The sequence below is a fragment of the Thamnophis sirtalis genome, unplaced genomic scaffold (assembly GCF_051295495.1).
Source record: "Thamnophis sirtalis isolate CommonGarterSnake01/CBP01778 unplaced genomic scaffold, rThaSir2_p1.2 scaffold_12, whole genome shotgun sequence".
Lineage (NCBI taxonomy): Eukaryota > Metazoa > Chordata > Lepidosauria > Squamata > Natricidae > Thamnophis > Thamnophis sirtalis.
Window position 1 is genome coordinate 60,600,234 of NW_028261392.1, and position 16,570 is coordinate 60,616,803.

Here is a 16,570-nt window from a genome sequence, read left to right on the forward strand (position 1 = left end):
CTGCCAGGAGTTCAATCCTAAGGGGCTCAAGGTTGATTCATCCTTCCATCCTTCTGAGATCAGTAAAATGAAGGACCCAGATTGTTGGGGGCAAGATGATGACATTTGTAAAACACTCAGAAAAGTTTTGTAAAACACTATAGAGTGGTATATAAATGTAAGTGCTAGTGATATCAGAAGCTTAAATACTATTTTACTGCTTACTGCCCTTTAAAAAAACCACACACAAAAAAATGTTTCCATAGTTTGACTTCAGATTTCAGAAACAGAGTTTTGAAGTGCTTTGGGTACTGTTAGGAAAGAGGTGTTGGAGGTCAATTTTTAAATGAGACCTTGCGAGAAATTGAGATTCTATTGATTTTCTACCCATGAAAATCTTCCTAAACAGATGGGAGTAATCTTGAATGTGAAATCGAGAATCCCAAGGATAATAACTTCCAGTCTTTTTAATATTCAAAACCTTATTCAAGGATCAGAGAAAATTCATTATCTTCAAGTCAAATAGTCATTTCAGGGCTGTATTTAAAAAATGGGTAGGGACAGGGCCCAACTTGGGACTGAGGTTCAGGTGTTTTAACAGGTAAAACTGAATGCCTAAAAGAGACTTACTGTGCCTATTTTGCTTCTTAATCTCCCATAAATCCTCTTTAAAACTCCAAACCTTTTGCCTAACTTCTCTTTAGCTTAATCTTTTCTTTATTTTCCCCCATTTTCTTCGCTTTTCAATACCTTTTCTCTATGCTTTTCATATCATTTTTATATAGTGCCTTCATTTTATTTATTTCTTTGCATTTCAGTTTTTCAGGTCTTCTTAGATCTAGTTCAAAACATAACAATATTTTAAGTATAGTTGAAATGAAACTATAGGTAGACCTCAATTTATGACTACAATTGAGCCCCAAATTTGTGTTGTTAAGCAAGGCAATTGTTAAAGGAATTACGCAGTATTTTACTATTTTTTTCTCCACATTATTAAGAGAATCCCTGCAATTATTAAGTGAATCATGCAGTTGTTAAGTGAATTTGACATCCGCCATAGACTTTGCTTGTCGGAAGCCAGGTGGAATGATTACAAGGGGTAATCGCATGACCCAGGACAGTGAATCTGTTATAAATGCTTGCCAGTTGCCAAGCACATACATTTTATCATGTGACCATGGAGATGCTGCAGCGGTCATGTGAGAACAGGTCATATGTCACTTCTTTAAGTGCTTTTGTATCTTTGAACAGTCACTAAGTGAATGTTTTTCTGAGCATGTAGGCAAGGTCTTTTGCAGATTTAAGGGAAAGGTTTTCCTGTCTGATCATGTCCTGCTCTAGGGCGCAGTGTTCATCTCTGTTTCTTAGCTGAGGGAGCCATATCTTGTCCAAAGACATTTTCCGTGTTCATGTGACTAGCATGGCTATATGCCAGAGGCGCACAGAGCACTGTTACCTTCCCACCAAAGTGGTACCTATTAATCCACTTGCATTTACATGCTTTCAAACTGCTAGATGAGTCACTGGTGCGGTGGTTAGAGTGCAGTACTGCAGGCTACTTCTGCTGACTGCTGGCTGCCTGCAATTTGGCAGTTCAAATCTCACCAGGCTCAAGGTTGACTCAGCTTTCCATCCTTCCGAGGTGGGTAAAAGGAGGACCCAAATTGTTGGGGGCAATATGCTGACTCTGTAAACCACTTAGAGAAGGCTGTAAAGCACTGTGAAGCGGTATATAAGTCTAAGTGCTAGTGGTAGGTGGACAGGAGCTCATCTCGTTGCATGGTGCTCAAGTCTCTAACCTGGGCTATCAGCTCCCGCTGACAAACTCAATGTCTTTAATTGCTGAGCCCCCAATTGAAGAGTGCTGGAGAAAAGGCCCATAGCTTTGATTTTGGAACAATTCCAGGGAAGTAATTCTTTCCAATTCAGAACTGCAAGCATATGATTAGAATGTGGGAAATATTATCAGATATCTACTTCAGATTCCAACCATAAAAAAGATTCTCCAGGAATGATTATTTTCATTCTATACAACATTTTTTTTTAAAAAAAGAGCACACGCATATATATGTTCGGTTCTAGACGTAATAGGATTAAACGGATACCTTGAAAAACCAGAAATCCAGAAAGTCTCTCTTTCTAGCAGTATAGGACATAGGGCAAGCACCTGTTGGAAATCCTTGCTTGGTATAGAGCCCAGGTGGCGCAGTGATTAGAGTGCAGTACTGCAGGCTACTTCAGGCTGACTGCTAGTTCAGCAGTTCAGCTGTTCAAATCTCACCGGCTCAGGGTTGACTCAGCCTTCCATCCTTCTGAGGTGGGTAAAATGAGGACCCGGATTGTTGTTGGGGGCAATATGCTGACTCTGTAAACTGCTTAGAGAGGGCTGAAAGCCCTATGAAGCGGTATATAAGTCTAACTGCTATTGCTATTGCTATCTAAGAGGCCATCAGAGCCTTGCCATTTTCTGTCCAGTAACAATATTTCCCTAACTAGTTGCCCTCCCCTGCCTGAGAGAGACAGAAATCAAAATAAGTTCATGCTTGTAGTTAGTGTAAATTATAAATACATCCCGGTTTATAATTAGTGTTTGTGTTTGTGTGTGATCCTTATTTGCTCTTTTTTTCATCTTGACATAGTCTCCTTGCAAAAGCAGTGCATCTCTATCAAAGCAAGAGTCAAACAAACAAACACAGAAGTCTTTAGGAAAGCAGTTGTCATCTACAAAATCTCAGGATATCTCATATAGTTGGTCTGATGAATCTTTATCCATGACCCAATCAGGTAAGTATTAGTGCTTCAACTTCCTTTTTTTAAATCATATTTAAATTATTTTTAATGGGTCTCAGTTTTTCATTGGAATTGATGGGGCTTGAATTCTATGTAGATTACAGCATTAAATATAACATATTTGCAATTTCCCACCAATTTTCGACTTAGGAAATGAAAAAGGGAAGACCCCTGATCAGAAAGATTACAGAGAAAGAATAGGAATGGGTAAAAGGAACAAATCGTTTCTATCACTTTAGTTTACAATATCACTTAAATTTAGAAGTTGTATTCTGTTTTTAATAAATAAGATATAATTTTATTGTAATTATGATTGAGATTGGATTCTTAACAGTGATTAGGTAAAGTAGGTTTATGCAAATATAAAATACTTTTTCTAAACAATATATTTTATATTTCTTTTAGAAACCACATCTGATCAAAGTGACATTGAAAGTCGAATCTGGGCTCTGAAAGATCAAGTCCGGAAAAAAAAGTCTGTTGTTTATAGACTGAAAAAAGAACAGAAGAAGAGGCTCAAAGAGAAACTTAAAGCTCAAGAGGCAAGTTTGATCAAACAGTTAGAGGTAAGAATTAATTTGAAAGAAATGTTAAATAGAATGTGTGTATATGTTACATAGTGATATTCCCATGTTTTCTTTTGCCTCGTTTTCTCTGAATATTTTTTTCCTTTTCAGTTTGCTTTGATACTGATAGTAATATAACAATATTGAACAAAAACAAAATCTATCTTCATAGGTTAAATTATATAATAATCATGATTTGTATATCTTATAGGCATGCATGCACACACACAATTCCAAATTTCAATATTCAATACGATTAATATTTGAAAACAAATTTAATAAAGAATAAGATAATGTTTAAGTCTTCCTAATGTCTTTTTTTTTGTCCATCATCAGACCTATGATGAATTCATCAAGAAAACGGAAGAAGAATTGAATCGGGATTTGGAGACAACACCAACAGCTAAACCTCAAATCAAAACTCCAACCTCAGTTCCTGAGAAACCAAAGATCAAACCCCCACCACTTCACAGGTAAAGTAATGGCTTAAAGTTAATGCATGATGGCCTTTCTAAATGAACGCCATTAGCAGCCTAGAAAGAGTTTGTGTCTCTTTCAAGGGGAGGAAACTTATATGCATGCATATTTATCTGAGATGCTGATCAAAAGAAATATTTGGATGAATTCATGCTAAGAGACTGACCAAATAAATTTTGGTATATAATTTTGTATGCAGAAATACATGTGCCAGAGGAAAGAGGGTATTATAAGTTAATAGAGGTTTAAGAGAAGCCGGGTTTGCATTTTGTTATGAGTTATAGGACTTTTGCCAGAGCTATTATCTTTGTTTATTTGGGCTTGCAGCCAACAGGAGCTTGGACTGATTAAAAGAAACTTTTTGAGTTATGCGGCTTTTGGCTGTCATTCCTGGACGGAGAAAGGGGGGTCAGAACAGATCAGGTTATTTGAGGGACTGTCTAACCCCAGTGGAATTGGCCCCGTCCCACTTGTGCTGGCATGCTGTGGGTCCCGTCAGCCAATTGTTCTGGCTGATGGGGTCCAGGAGGAGGGCCTTCTCTGCTGTTGCTCCTGCCCTCTGGAATATCTTGCTCCCCTGATGTGAGGTTGGCGCCCAGCCCTTCTATCCTTTTGTAAGGGCCTAAAGACCTGGCTCTGCCAGTTGGCCTGCAACCCCAATGTGGGAAAAAGCACAGTGGATGTGATTGATCAAGTAACCCATTCTGTTGCTATCCTCTCCATGTGTCCTTGATTTTAATCTGTGGGTTTGATTTATTCAGGTTTTAATGTAAATGTATTTTGGGTTTTGTTTTTTGTCTGTAACCGCTCAGAGTTACCTTATGGTAATATGGGAGGCCAATAATTTTATAATAAAATAAAATAAACTAATGCAAAGAATACTTCTTCCCCCTCAATCCTATGTTGCTGCAAATAACTTGAAAAAGTTGGATATGTTTTTCCTTTCCAAACCCAATTCTAGCAATACATACCAGGTCAATATGATTTATCAGGACCACATTCCCATTGACAGATATTTTGCTATGCACTGCCCAGGAGTCAGTTGCGGGACTTAGAATTAATCAGTTTTCTGTTATGGTAACCAATCTCAGATTGAGAAAGAACTGTAAACAAAATCCTGTTAGCTCTAGTTCCCAATGCCATACCTTCCTTCGGGGTGCCAGATATAACTATTATCCCACTCCCTAGAAATTAAAAGCAAAAGCTTAACAAAAGGGAAAATTATAATAATCTCCTGACATATTTTGTAATAGGCATGCAACTATGTCCAAAACATAGAAACCTTGTGGCTACTGAATAGACCTGTGTTTCATTTCATTTTTCATTTTCCCTTTATTTGTATGCCGCCCTTTTCCCTAGGGGGACTCAGGGCGGCTCACAGTTCAAAAAAAAAAAAAGGGGGGGGGAAGGATAAACAATTTCCAACATAAGGACAATACAACATTTTAAAAGAAACACAACAGTCACACAATTCGAGTGGGGTCAGAATCTTAACCCCAGGCCAGCCGGGACAGCCAGATCTTTAGGGCGACGCGGAAGGACTGGAGGGTGGTGAGGGTCCGAATCTCCACGGGGAGTTCGTTCCAGAGGTTCGGAGCAGCCACCGAGAAGGCTCTCCTCCGGGTAGTTGCCAGTCTACACTGGCTGGATGATGGAATTCGGAGGAGGCCTAATCTATGCGATCGTATCGGTCTAGTGGAGGTAATTGGCAGTAGGCGGTCTCTCAAGTACCCAGGTCCAGTACCATGAAGGGCTTTATAGGTGATAAGTAGCACCTTGAATCGTACCCGGAGATCAACAGGCAGCCAGTGCAGCTCGCGAAGGATAGGTGTTACGTGGATGAAACGAGGTGCACCCACAATCGCTCGCGCGGCTGCATTCTGGACTAGCTGAAGTCGCCGAATGCTCTTCAAGGGCAGCCCCATGTAGAGTGTTCTAGAGCAGTGAGACTAGAATCTGATTTCAAATCTTAATTGAGCTATAGATTTTGAGTGAATTGCACTATTCAAATCTCTGGATTAAATATTAGATGTATTTTTTTAAAAAAAAAATATTTCTCCTAGTTGCCTGTGTTTTATTTTGTTAATTCTGATGTAGTGTACAATATTTTCAAATTGTTAATATCTGTGAGTACACGTGCGAGTGATCTATTCAAAACCTCTTTTCAGGTCTGAAACATCCAAAAGTTGGAAATCGCTCACTGATTCTGAACGTTCTAGAGGATCTTTGGAATCTATTGCAGAACATATTGGTATGTATCTTGGAAGTTACTTGCTTAATATTAAAATTACACAAGTTATCTTCATATACCGAATGTGCTTAAAATAATTTCAACTAAAAGTATTTTTTAAAAAAAATTTAATTGAAAAACAAGCAAGTGAATTTAATAGATTTTATTATTGTTTTTAATTAACACTTTTTTTTAAAAAAAATGAGAACTTTCTCCCTAGTGTTGCAATAAGTAAGAATCTATTGAATTATTTTATATTCAGTATAAATTCTAAAAAATGTATTTTATTTTCTATAAGATATTATGCATATTTTCTAGCAATTTTATTTATAATAGTTCTTCAAAAAAAATCAAAGAAGAATGCTAGTACTTGATACCAGGCAATTTTAGTTCAGAGTGGTTAAATAAGTATAAGAATCTCTTCTGACACTATTGAGTTTGCACTATGCCTGAACTGGAGTTGATAGCTTTTTAGAAAGAAACAAGATAGGGATTCAGAGTAACACTAGATAATTTATTTGTGTTCACTATGTGTCTCTCTGCTCACACTTCTTCATTCTAGAATCTTTTAATAAACATTTTAGTTTAATAAAGTATCAAATAGGGAAGAAAAGATCAAACATCTCAAAACAATCACCTCATTTATTATACAAGAAATTTAAAAGGAACATTTATACAAATTTAAAATCTTTGGAACTATTTTAGGGTCTGTTAATTCCTATGCATAGTAGAATAAAAGAATGTATGAAGTGTTATTGATTATAATTTTTATTGGGATATTGTGTTTAGGTTATACTTTAGCTATTTATATGTAAACAGTGGAATATTCATGCAGGTTAGGTTAGCATTCTCTAGTAAGAATTTCAGTTTTTTCCTATAACACCCAGATTTTTTTACTTTAATAATGCTAAATAAAAGTGCACAATTGATTTTGTTTTATTCTCTTAAGATGCTGTGTCACATTTTGAGCAATCTGTGTCTATAAACATCATGAAATTCACAGAAGAAGAGATTCATGAAGGGAAGCAATCTCATACAGCATCCAGAGTCCTCAAAACCCGAAGAAAATCTATAGCAGAATCCGATGATTTGGATAGTGTACTCTCCTCATCTATTCTCAAAGACTTAGAAAACACAAGCAAAATATCTCCCATATCAATGAATAAGCCTGAAGATGCAGTGAGTTATGATTCTCCCGCTATAGTGCAAGAGACAGCAGAATCAAAAGAATTAGAGGTTGAAATACTTTCCCAGGCTTATGAAATATCTAATGCCCCAGTTTTTGATTTAAATCAAAACAACTCAAGTCCTTTAAAGAAAGAAGTCCCTCCAGAGACTGAGCTGTTGGAAAAGGATCAGTTTGTCTTGGAATGCAAAAGTGTGCAGGAAATCAAGGAGATGCCAAGTGAAACGTTCGAGGATGATGAAAATATTACATCAGTCAAATCCACTGATAGGCTGGGGAAAGATACACTGAAAGATGATTCCCTGGTTTCAGAACAGATTTCCATTTGCGAAGAGCAATCATATTCTAGTGATTTTGAAGAGTCTTCCTTAGGAACAGATATATCAAAAAGTGAGATAGTTCTTACTGAATATCAAAGAGATATTTTCCAAGAGCCTACATTATCTTTCAGACAAGATGCAGGATCACAGGCAGAGAACTCTCTGTACACAAGACCTCCTAGGGGTGAATCCCCTGGTTTTGGAAGTGATGATGAAATAAGTGAATGTCTCAGTGAAAAATCTTTGTCTGTAGTTGGTAGCATTCAATCAGAAAGATTGTTGGAACTTCAGTCACCAACAGAATTTGTGAAAAATAAAGAATGTGGTGATGTGGAGAAAGAACCACCTGATGATGATGATGATGATGATGAAGATTCATCTTGGGCATCATCAGGAGAACAAGAAGATATTTTACTAGGTTTCAACATTGGTGACCGAGTTCTTGTGAGTAATCTCCACCTTGGAACACTGAAATTTAAAGGTCGGACAAATTTTGATACAGGTTTTTGGGCTGGTGTAGAGTTGGACAAACCTGATGGATACAATAATGGCTCCTTCAATGATATTCAATATTTTGACTGTAAAGAAAAGCATGGTATTTTTGCCCCTCCACAAAATTTATCTCTTTTTTCAGAAAGTGTTGGTAATAACTTAGATTCAAATGAAAATTCTTTCTTTAAGCGTGAACTAGATAATCAACCCAAAACAAATCAGGGAGGCTTAGACGGTCTTGAAAAAGAAAAGAATGAAAGAAATTCAAATGAGAAATCTCCAAAAGACTCATTGGCCTTAAAAAGTTCAATTGGAGCTGGAGATTACATAAATTTCAATAAATCAAGGAGCTGTGTGGTAGTTATTAGTCCTGATAATGAGTTTGATCAAGAAACCAGTGACTTTGACTCTCTCAAATCCTCTAAAAATGATAATAGTATGTTACCTCCAGCCATTTCAAACATCCACAAAGAAAATTCCGCTATTGAAGTAGGAGGGATTTTGGACAACAGTTTTCCTGAGAAATGGAAGCAACAGTCTGTTTGGCAAGAGCAAACAGAAAACAGATTTTCTTCCAGTAATCTGGAGAAATCTGCAACACCACTTCTGGACTTGTTGACCAAAGAAAGAAGCCAACTGGAAGCCCAACTTAAAGTCCCATCCCAAGAAAAGGAAGATGTACTAGATCGACAGGAAAGAGTTGGTTTGTTGGCTGACAGTCTCCTGCAAGGTTTTGTGAAAGACACAGTCAATCAATTTCAGCAAATCAAAAAGGCAAGGAATGAGAAGATCCATTTTAGCAATCAAGAACTCGGTGCTGTCCAAGAAAAGAACTTGGCATTTAATGAACAGCAGAGGTTTTTAGTGGCATCAGAATTGGATGATGGAGAAGAAGTGTCTTCCCCAGATATGTGTCCAAGACCAGTAAGTATAGTTCATAATTAAGATAAGTAAGACTAGAGTAACGTGACCCGTCAAAAGCGCGTTCCACAAAAGCGCGGTCGACGAAATCGCGTATGTGACGTCATCACAACGCGACGAAAAAGATCGAAAAATTGAAATAAAAATTAAATTACAGCAAGCCGATTCACATAAAGGTAAGGGTTAGGTTAAGGGTTAGGGTTAGAGTTAGGTTAAGGGTTAGGGTTAGGTTTAGAGCGTTAGCGTTACGTTTAGCGTTAGGTTAAGGGTTAGTGTTAGGTTTTTCGTTAGGTTAAGGGTTAGGTTTAGGGTTAGGTTAAGGGTTAGGGTTAGGTTTAGGGTTAGGTTTGGGGGGGTTAGGGTAAGGTTTTCGCTTTATTTTTACATTTTTCGATCTTTTTCAACGCGCTGTGATGACGTCACATACGCGCTTTCATCGTCCGCGGTTTTGTCGTCCGCGGTTTTGTGGTGGAACCCTAGAGTAATGCTTCAGTTATGAAATTTGAAAGTTACTAATAAGCTATGTCTTAACAACAAATGTTTGTGTTTCACATTTGTGTTTGTTTTTAATCACCTTTCTTTTTATCATGTTTGTACACACTAATCAGACTCTCCATAGTTCACAACAGATCAAGAACATAACAATAGGGTAATTAAAACCACAGCAGTACCACAGTAATATAAAGTAAAATTAAACCAACATTTCACTAGAAATACATCACAAACACAACAGTGTGTTAGATAAATAACAATAGCTGAAACATTCAATATCATCATCTTTGTCTCTATAGATTCTTCCAAAAAACACCGCACCATTTATTTTCAAAACTGTTTGGAAAGTTTAAATGTGGAAACAAGTTTGGTATTGAGAGAAAGGTCGTTCCAAAGCACAGGGCCACTATCAAAAAGAGCCACCTGTGAATCTCATATCCCCTAACATCATGTAAATCTGGAACAAGAGTTTCTTTCAGGATATATATGTGTGTGTGCCTGTGTGTGTGTGTTTTTCTGAGGTTTTCACGGGTGTTAGTATGTAGGTCTTTAGTTATTCGAGTTTTCTCCCGCGTAAAATTGGTGGTGTCCTGGCGACGTTTCGACGAAGCCTCATTCGTCATCTTCAGGCTTCGTGCTTCCAGGAGCAATGTGAGATCTCGGCTGTTTCTTCCTTTTAACTGCCAGTGGGGGGTTGAGCTGATTGGGTGGGAGCTTGGCTGTGTTCTGATTGGGGGGAGGTGTGTTCTGATTGGATGGAGGTGTGTTCTGATTGGTTGGGGGGTTGTGTTTCATGTAAGGATAGGAGCGAATGCTGGCTGGGGAATTCTGGGAGTTGAAGTCCGGACATCTTCAAGTTGCCAAGGTTGAGAAACACTGATTTAGAACGTTTGGTTTACTTTTTTTAAATTTGGGGTCCTAACAACTGAACTCACATTGCTTTTTTTAAAATCCATGAAAGTAAAAACTAGATGAACAAGAACTGCATTTATTTATTTGTGTTTATATCCTGCCTTTCTTGAAGATGCAAAAATCAATGTACCTATATTTCTATCTAGTTATATCCTCAAAGAATACAATGAAGTAGGAAAATAAGGAATTTAATATGGATCGTTGTAATCCTAGTCAATACATTTTTCCATGTTAAGTATTTTTCTGGGTATAGAATTGTATTCCTGAATATTGTTTCTCTGTTACGGATGCAATCCATGAGTTACTGCTGTTGTATCATTTCCATTTAGCTAACTGGGGCTTTCACATGTGACTTGCCCTATATGGTCACCTAGCAAGGGCATACCTCCATGGGTTCCCTAGTAAAAGACCATTATACTTTCTCTACATCCCATTTTCTTTTACCCTAAGAACAAACAACCGGACATATGACTATATATCATTAAATCTTAAAGCATTGATGGATAATATTTATCAAAATCAGGAGCATAGTGCAGGGAATAATTAAGGTTCTAAGTAATAATCACTTTTTTATTATTTAGGAAAGCCCTGTATTTGGTGCCAGTGGACAGGAAGAACTTGCCAAGAGGCTGGCAGAGCTGGAACTTAGTAGGGAGTATCTAAATGTGTTAGGAGATGACCAAGATTGGTCTGATGAGGATTTTGGTTTGAGTTCACATCAGCTCCCTGAAAACCAAGCCGAAGAATCAGAAGTATTACCTAAGATAGAAGTGCCGAAAGTGTCACAAAAGCCATGTGAAGAACCTTTGGATGCACTATACGTTGCAGAAGAAGTGGAGAAGTTGGTGCATGCAGCAACTGAGAAACTATGGAAATGCAAAGAGTTGGGGCATGATCTTCGATCCCTCAGCAGCCACAGAGACATGAATGAATCCACCCAAGATGACGACATTGAAACCGTTAATAAACAAATTAGTAAACAGGTATGGCAGTTATCTCAGATTATTGTGAAATGTTTAAAAATAGAGAAAATGTACCAAAGGAGACCCCAATCTTTTAAAAAAAAGTATATTCCACTTGCTGCATAGCTAGAATTCAGCATAAATCATTAATAGTTTTGTTTGGTTCGTTGGAAAAATGATACTGTATTATAATATACAATGGTAAATACAATGTTTCTTTTGTTTTTATCAAGCTTGTGTTTGATTTAACGAGAGAGATTTTTGAAGAAATCTTTTCAGAAGATCCAAATTTGAATCGGCCGTTATGGATGAAGCCCAGGAGGATAATTTCTGGTTACTATCGACGAGTTAGAGATCCAAGAAATCTTGAAGAAATAAAAGTAGGCATAAGATTAATAGCTTGAACTTTAATTATATTTATAGAAATAAAGTGCAGTTCACCTAGATAGCGGTTCTCAGATGTTCTGGTCTCAGGACCTCATTACATTCTTAAAAATGATTGAGGGCCCCAAAGAGCTTTGGTTTACATGGGTTATATTTATGAATATTTATTAAGGTTGAAAACAGAGAAGTTTTAAAAGCTTTATTTGTCTTCATTGACTTTCTGAAAAGGTGTTGGGCACTCCCAGGAGCCCACAGTCTATGCTGAGAACAACTGATCTAGAACTTGAGGTAGAATGTGAAGTCTGGTGGAGTTTTATCATGCATTTTTATTTGAAAAATAAATTATTTTTTATTTGGAAAAAAATATAATTTTCTTACGCTATCAGTCATATTCCAAGATGAGTATTCATATGATACTATCTCTCATTTTTTCACTATAGTTTCTTACTGTACTGTTGATTTCACTTAAATATTAGTTTGAAACAAGATATAGATTGATGCTTCTATTTCTTAAAACTAAAACAATAAAGGCTTTAATTGTCAATATTTAACTGTTCCAGTTACAAATCCATCATAGCTTACATGTAACATGCAATATTTTTTTTCAAAAAATACAATGAATGATAACCAGTATATAAAACCCTTCTAATACAGCAACTAATAACAGCTATATCTGAATTAATAAGTCAAGAGGTGAGGATAGTTCCAAAAAATGCCTGGTGCTGCATTTATCTATATACTGGAATATACAACAGTTGAATCAGTGTCATAATTCATAATGAACTTCATGGATATTTCTAGAATTACCTATCAAGTTGCTTTACTATAGTTGTAATTACCTAGCAGTTCAATGTGTTTTCTGTTACATATACGCCATGCCTACGACCTCACTAGTAATCTTCTCCCTGAAAGCTGCTTGTAGAATTGAACATTACAACTAGAGAAAATGTATTTAGTTAGCATTCTTTTTTTCTTCTTCTTTACCCAAGGTCTTTATAACAGCTGAGGTTTTAAAGCTCTTAAATTTGAGAAATGAATCAAATAATAAAACAGACTGGCAAAAAACGATGAAATTTGGACGGAAAAAAAAGGATAGAGTGGATCAAATATTGGTTAGTAATTGGTTTTTGAATTATGCATTGTAGTCAGGCATAAATACCTAGCAATCTGCATGGTTTGAAAGCATGGATTCGATCTAATGTTGTTTACATATTAGCTTGTTCTTTCCCAGATTTACTTTCAGCCCTCCTAAGGAGAACGATTGTAGACAGGCAAATGTGTCCTTTTCTGTGCTTTTGAACAGCCATATTTTCCTTGTGTGTACTCATCCATATAAACTATGGATAAATATCAACTAAAATTGGGCATTTCCAAATTTAGATCTTTAAGCAGAATAAGGATTATTATTATTGTACAATTGTATCACAGCGGCCTGTTGTTTCGCCGGATTTGGCATTGGTTATTAGTCGGGCCCCATCCAGGGGCCTATTATTATTATTATTATTTATAAGTGTACGGTATATAGGACACTTCAAGCAGAACCAACTCACTGTATAGTAGGCTGTTTGATTGTTTAATGTATTTATAGGTACAGGAATATGATTGTGACATAAGAGGCATGTTGTTCGATAACCTAATTATATATATACTTCTGGGAAAAATGGTGACTTGTTGTTGGTTGAGAACCCAGATTGATTTTCAGCAGATACAACAAGAAATACGATTATTGTTTTTAACACAAAAATCGTGTGAATGGTTGCAGATTGTTCATGAATGGCAAAAAGAAATAGATCAAAGAGATGAAGGCATGCTTGTTGGGAAATGTTTATTACAGATGGGGAAATTGATGGAGAAGTTCAAGATTTGTAATTGCTGGTAGAAAGGCAATGGGTACTATTGTAAAGAATAAACATCAATGGCAAAGTGTGCTTCTAACCACTTTCTAAAGTGAAAATAAGAGTAGATTAAATTTAAAAAAAGCAAAGGTATGTTTAATTTCTTAGGAATTGGGTATTTAAATACACATGATAAAGCAAGAGATAAGGTTAAGAAGGCATAGCTGTTCAGGAAATGTAAAGTGAAAACAAAAATGAGTGACCATTATAAATGTACATTGAGAATGAAAATCAAATTGCAAAATAAATATATGAAAGAAAAATTAATGAGCTGAGAGGAAGGAGAGGAGTGAGAAAATATTGTCTGCCATAACTTTAATGGATGTGGAACTATTTAATAATGCTGGCATTGTTGCAAAGCATGAACAGGCTTAAAGTTACTAACACTTCAGAAGTAACACAAGTAATTTCAGAGCAATATGAGTCACACCAAAGCCTGGTGTATTGGAATGTCTATAGCAGTGTTTCTCAACGTTGGCAACTTGAAGATGTCCGGACTTCAACTCCCAGAATTCCCCAGCCAGCATTCGCTGGCTGGGGAATTCTGGGAGTTGAAGTCCGGACATCTTCAAGTTGCCAACGTTGAGAAACACTGGTCTAAAGTCATTGATAAGAGATTCTGATTGATTGATTGAATGAATGATTGATTGAAAGTTAGTGTTGACTTAATGACTTCATAAATAGTGATAGTGTCCTATTTAAAAATTTTCTTTTAATCGTAATATATCTGGGAATTATTATTCATTTTATTTCCCGTGAGTCATTGAAAATCCGTAGCTTTTGTAAAATGATGGTTAGATGGATTTACAATAATAATTTTTATTGTATGTGTCTACAGGGTAGTATATTAATAGTGGTGACTTCTCTTCCTTCCTTTTCCAATTCTAAGGTTCAAGAATTATATGAAGAAGAGGCTCAGTGGGTGAACTATGATGAAGATGAGCTGTATGTGAAGATGCAGCTAGCAGATGGGATTTTTGAGGCCTTAATTCGAGACACCATTGATGTCCTCAATCGGATCTATGAAAAAAAGAAATTGTTGATTGTCGAACGTCAAACCAATTTGGCTCAGCCAGCCAAATTGACTGGCTGAGAAGTGCTACATCGTCTCCTCTTCCTGTGCTGCCTTTGGATCCCCTACATTGGATTTGTTCCAAAAAGTCTCCCCCCCCCCCCCCCAAAAAAAATCCTTTTGCCAATTCAGTATGTACAATAATACTTGGCGTTTCTTCTTCTTTCGATATTGGCAGTCTGAAAATGGTTGGGATGGAGCACCAAGATTACCCAGCGATGGAATCTCCAGTTACTAGTAAACGTTCTTCATTTTAATAACTGTTCAACTTTTGTTTTATGTGTAATTTATAACTCTGTTTTCTGACTTAAAAGTGTATGTCAGTCCAACCGAGTATCTGTTCCTCATTCTTACGTAATTTTAATCTTTTTGGTCTCATTGTGGATTTTCTGTCATTGGATTAATGCATGCGGAGCTGAGGAGTTACGCTCCTTTTTTTTCAAAATTTCTATTTCCATTTCTTAAACTGTTAATCTGGGATCCTTTTTCTACTTTTCCACTATATTTGTTTTTTTTTTCCTCAGTGAACCACCAGCTGCTCCTAAGTAAATGGTACTCAGGATTCTCTCAGGATTTTAATATGTGAGAGATAGGAAAAAAATGCTTACATAATGTGGGCCAGTGATCCCTTTGATTCCTCCCTTGCTTACCACCTTACTGTAATATACTGGTGAAACCATTACTTGAACTAGCTAGGGTTAGGAGTGTATGTACCAAAGAGAGTGATACTCAGTGTTTGACTCTGGACCTGATTTTTTTTATGCTTGTGTCATTTGTTATAACTTATTTTGAAACTCCTAAAAAATAATTGCCGCGTGCTCTATGAATGCACTGTTACAGGATTTAAAACGTCAGAATATCTGTACATTAGGAATGCATCTGTCTCATAAAAATGAGGTCTCGTACTATGTACAAGAAATGCATCAGAGACAAGAGTCTACAAAGATCTAAATGTATGGCTTTTTTCCCCATGGTGGGGTAGAAACGGATTGTGAAGAGGCACATGTTACATCAAACTAATGTACTTGGGAAGGGAAATAGGAAGTCAGAAGCCCTTTTGCCAAGATTTTCATGACTGTTAGAGTGGGCCACTATTAAACCCAGTTACTGCCTCCATTCCTCCTCCTCCACCCCCAAGGCTTTCTCCAGGGAATACAAAATATTCTCCCAGTAAGTGGAGACATCATCCAGACATGGGTTATTCCAGCCAGTATCCAATAGGACTGGGTCTACCAAATTGATCAGTCACGCCCTCTGTGCTACTCCTCCCAGCTTAGACTCAGTCCGTTCCTTGGATTGGCTGTGTCTAATGATCTCTCCAATAGGTTTTTGCTATTAATTGTACATTTTTTCTTAAATTCGTTCTTATTTGACATATTGCTATTCCAAATTCCAAAATTTTCTAAAATTGTTGATTGGAGCTTGGTGGGAGGGAGATTGAGATCGGGACTAGTTCCCTAGCCTCTACGGAGAATTGGGCTCACAGGTATATCCCTTCAGCCACTTTTGCTGCTTTTCTCAACACGCATTACCTGGCGGTCGTCTTCCTGCCTCCTGCATTGCTCGCTGTCTTAAGGCTCTGTTTGATCATAAGATTGCCGCCTCGCACTTTCCAGCAGCCTCCTGTCACCAACAACAACTTGCACAGCCTCACACTCCGGAATCGCTGCCCTGAGCCGCCAATATTGCTGCCTTTGATCTCTGGCTTTTGCTGTCGGGATTCAGTGCGCCAATGCCGTAGCAGCCTTAAACTGACCAGGAGGTCAGCGCGAACTAGCCGGCATTGCTGGTTTTTATTTCTTGTCCCTCAGAGGACATGAAGATTCCGGGCGACCATCTTGGACACTCAGCAAGTCCGGCGGCCATTTTGAGTCACCACAACGAGGTCGTGA

At 37.2% G+C, this 16,570-nt stretch overlaps 1 protein-coding gene across 1 annotated transcript in view; it reads left to right on the forward strand.

The window, feature by feature from the left end:
- The window catches only part of CEP350 (centrosomal protein 350), an 80,709-nt gene extending 65,702 nt beyond the window's left edge, over positions 1–15,007 (forward strand). Inside the window, exons 31-39 of the mRNA XM_087726863.1 lie at positions 2,619–2,763; positions 3,175–3,335; positions 3,672–3,808; positions 5,981–6,063; positions 6,992–8,964; positions 10,947–11,348; positions 11,561–11,707; positions 12,701–12,823; positions 14,496–15,007. Coding sequence (XP_087582989.1) covers positions 2,619–2,763; positions 3,175–3,335; positions 3,672–3,808; positions 5,981–6,063; positions 6,992–8,964; positions 10,947–11,348; positions 11,561–11,707; positions 12,701–12,823; positions 14,496–14,699 — 3,375 coding nt within the window. The 3' untranslated portion in view covers positions 14,700–15,007. The remainder of the gene's footprint in view (positions 1–2,618; positions 2,764–3,174; positions 3,336–3,671; positions 3,809–5,980; positions 6,064–6,991; positions 8,965–10,946; positions 11,349–11,560; positions 11,708–12,700; positions 12,824–14,495) is intronic.
- The last annotated feature ends 1,563 nt before the right edge of the window (positions 15,008–16,570 follow it).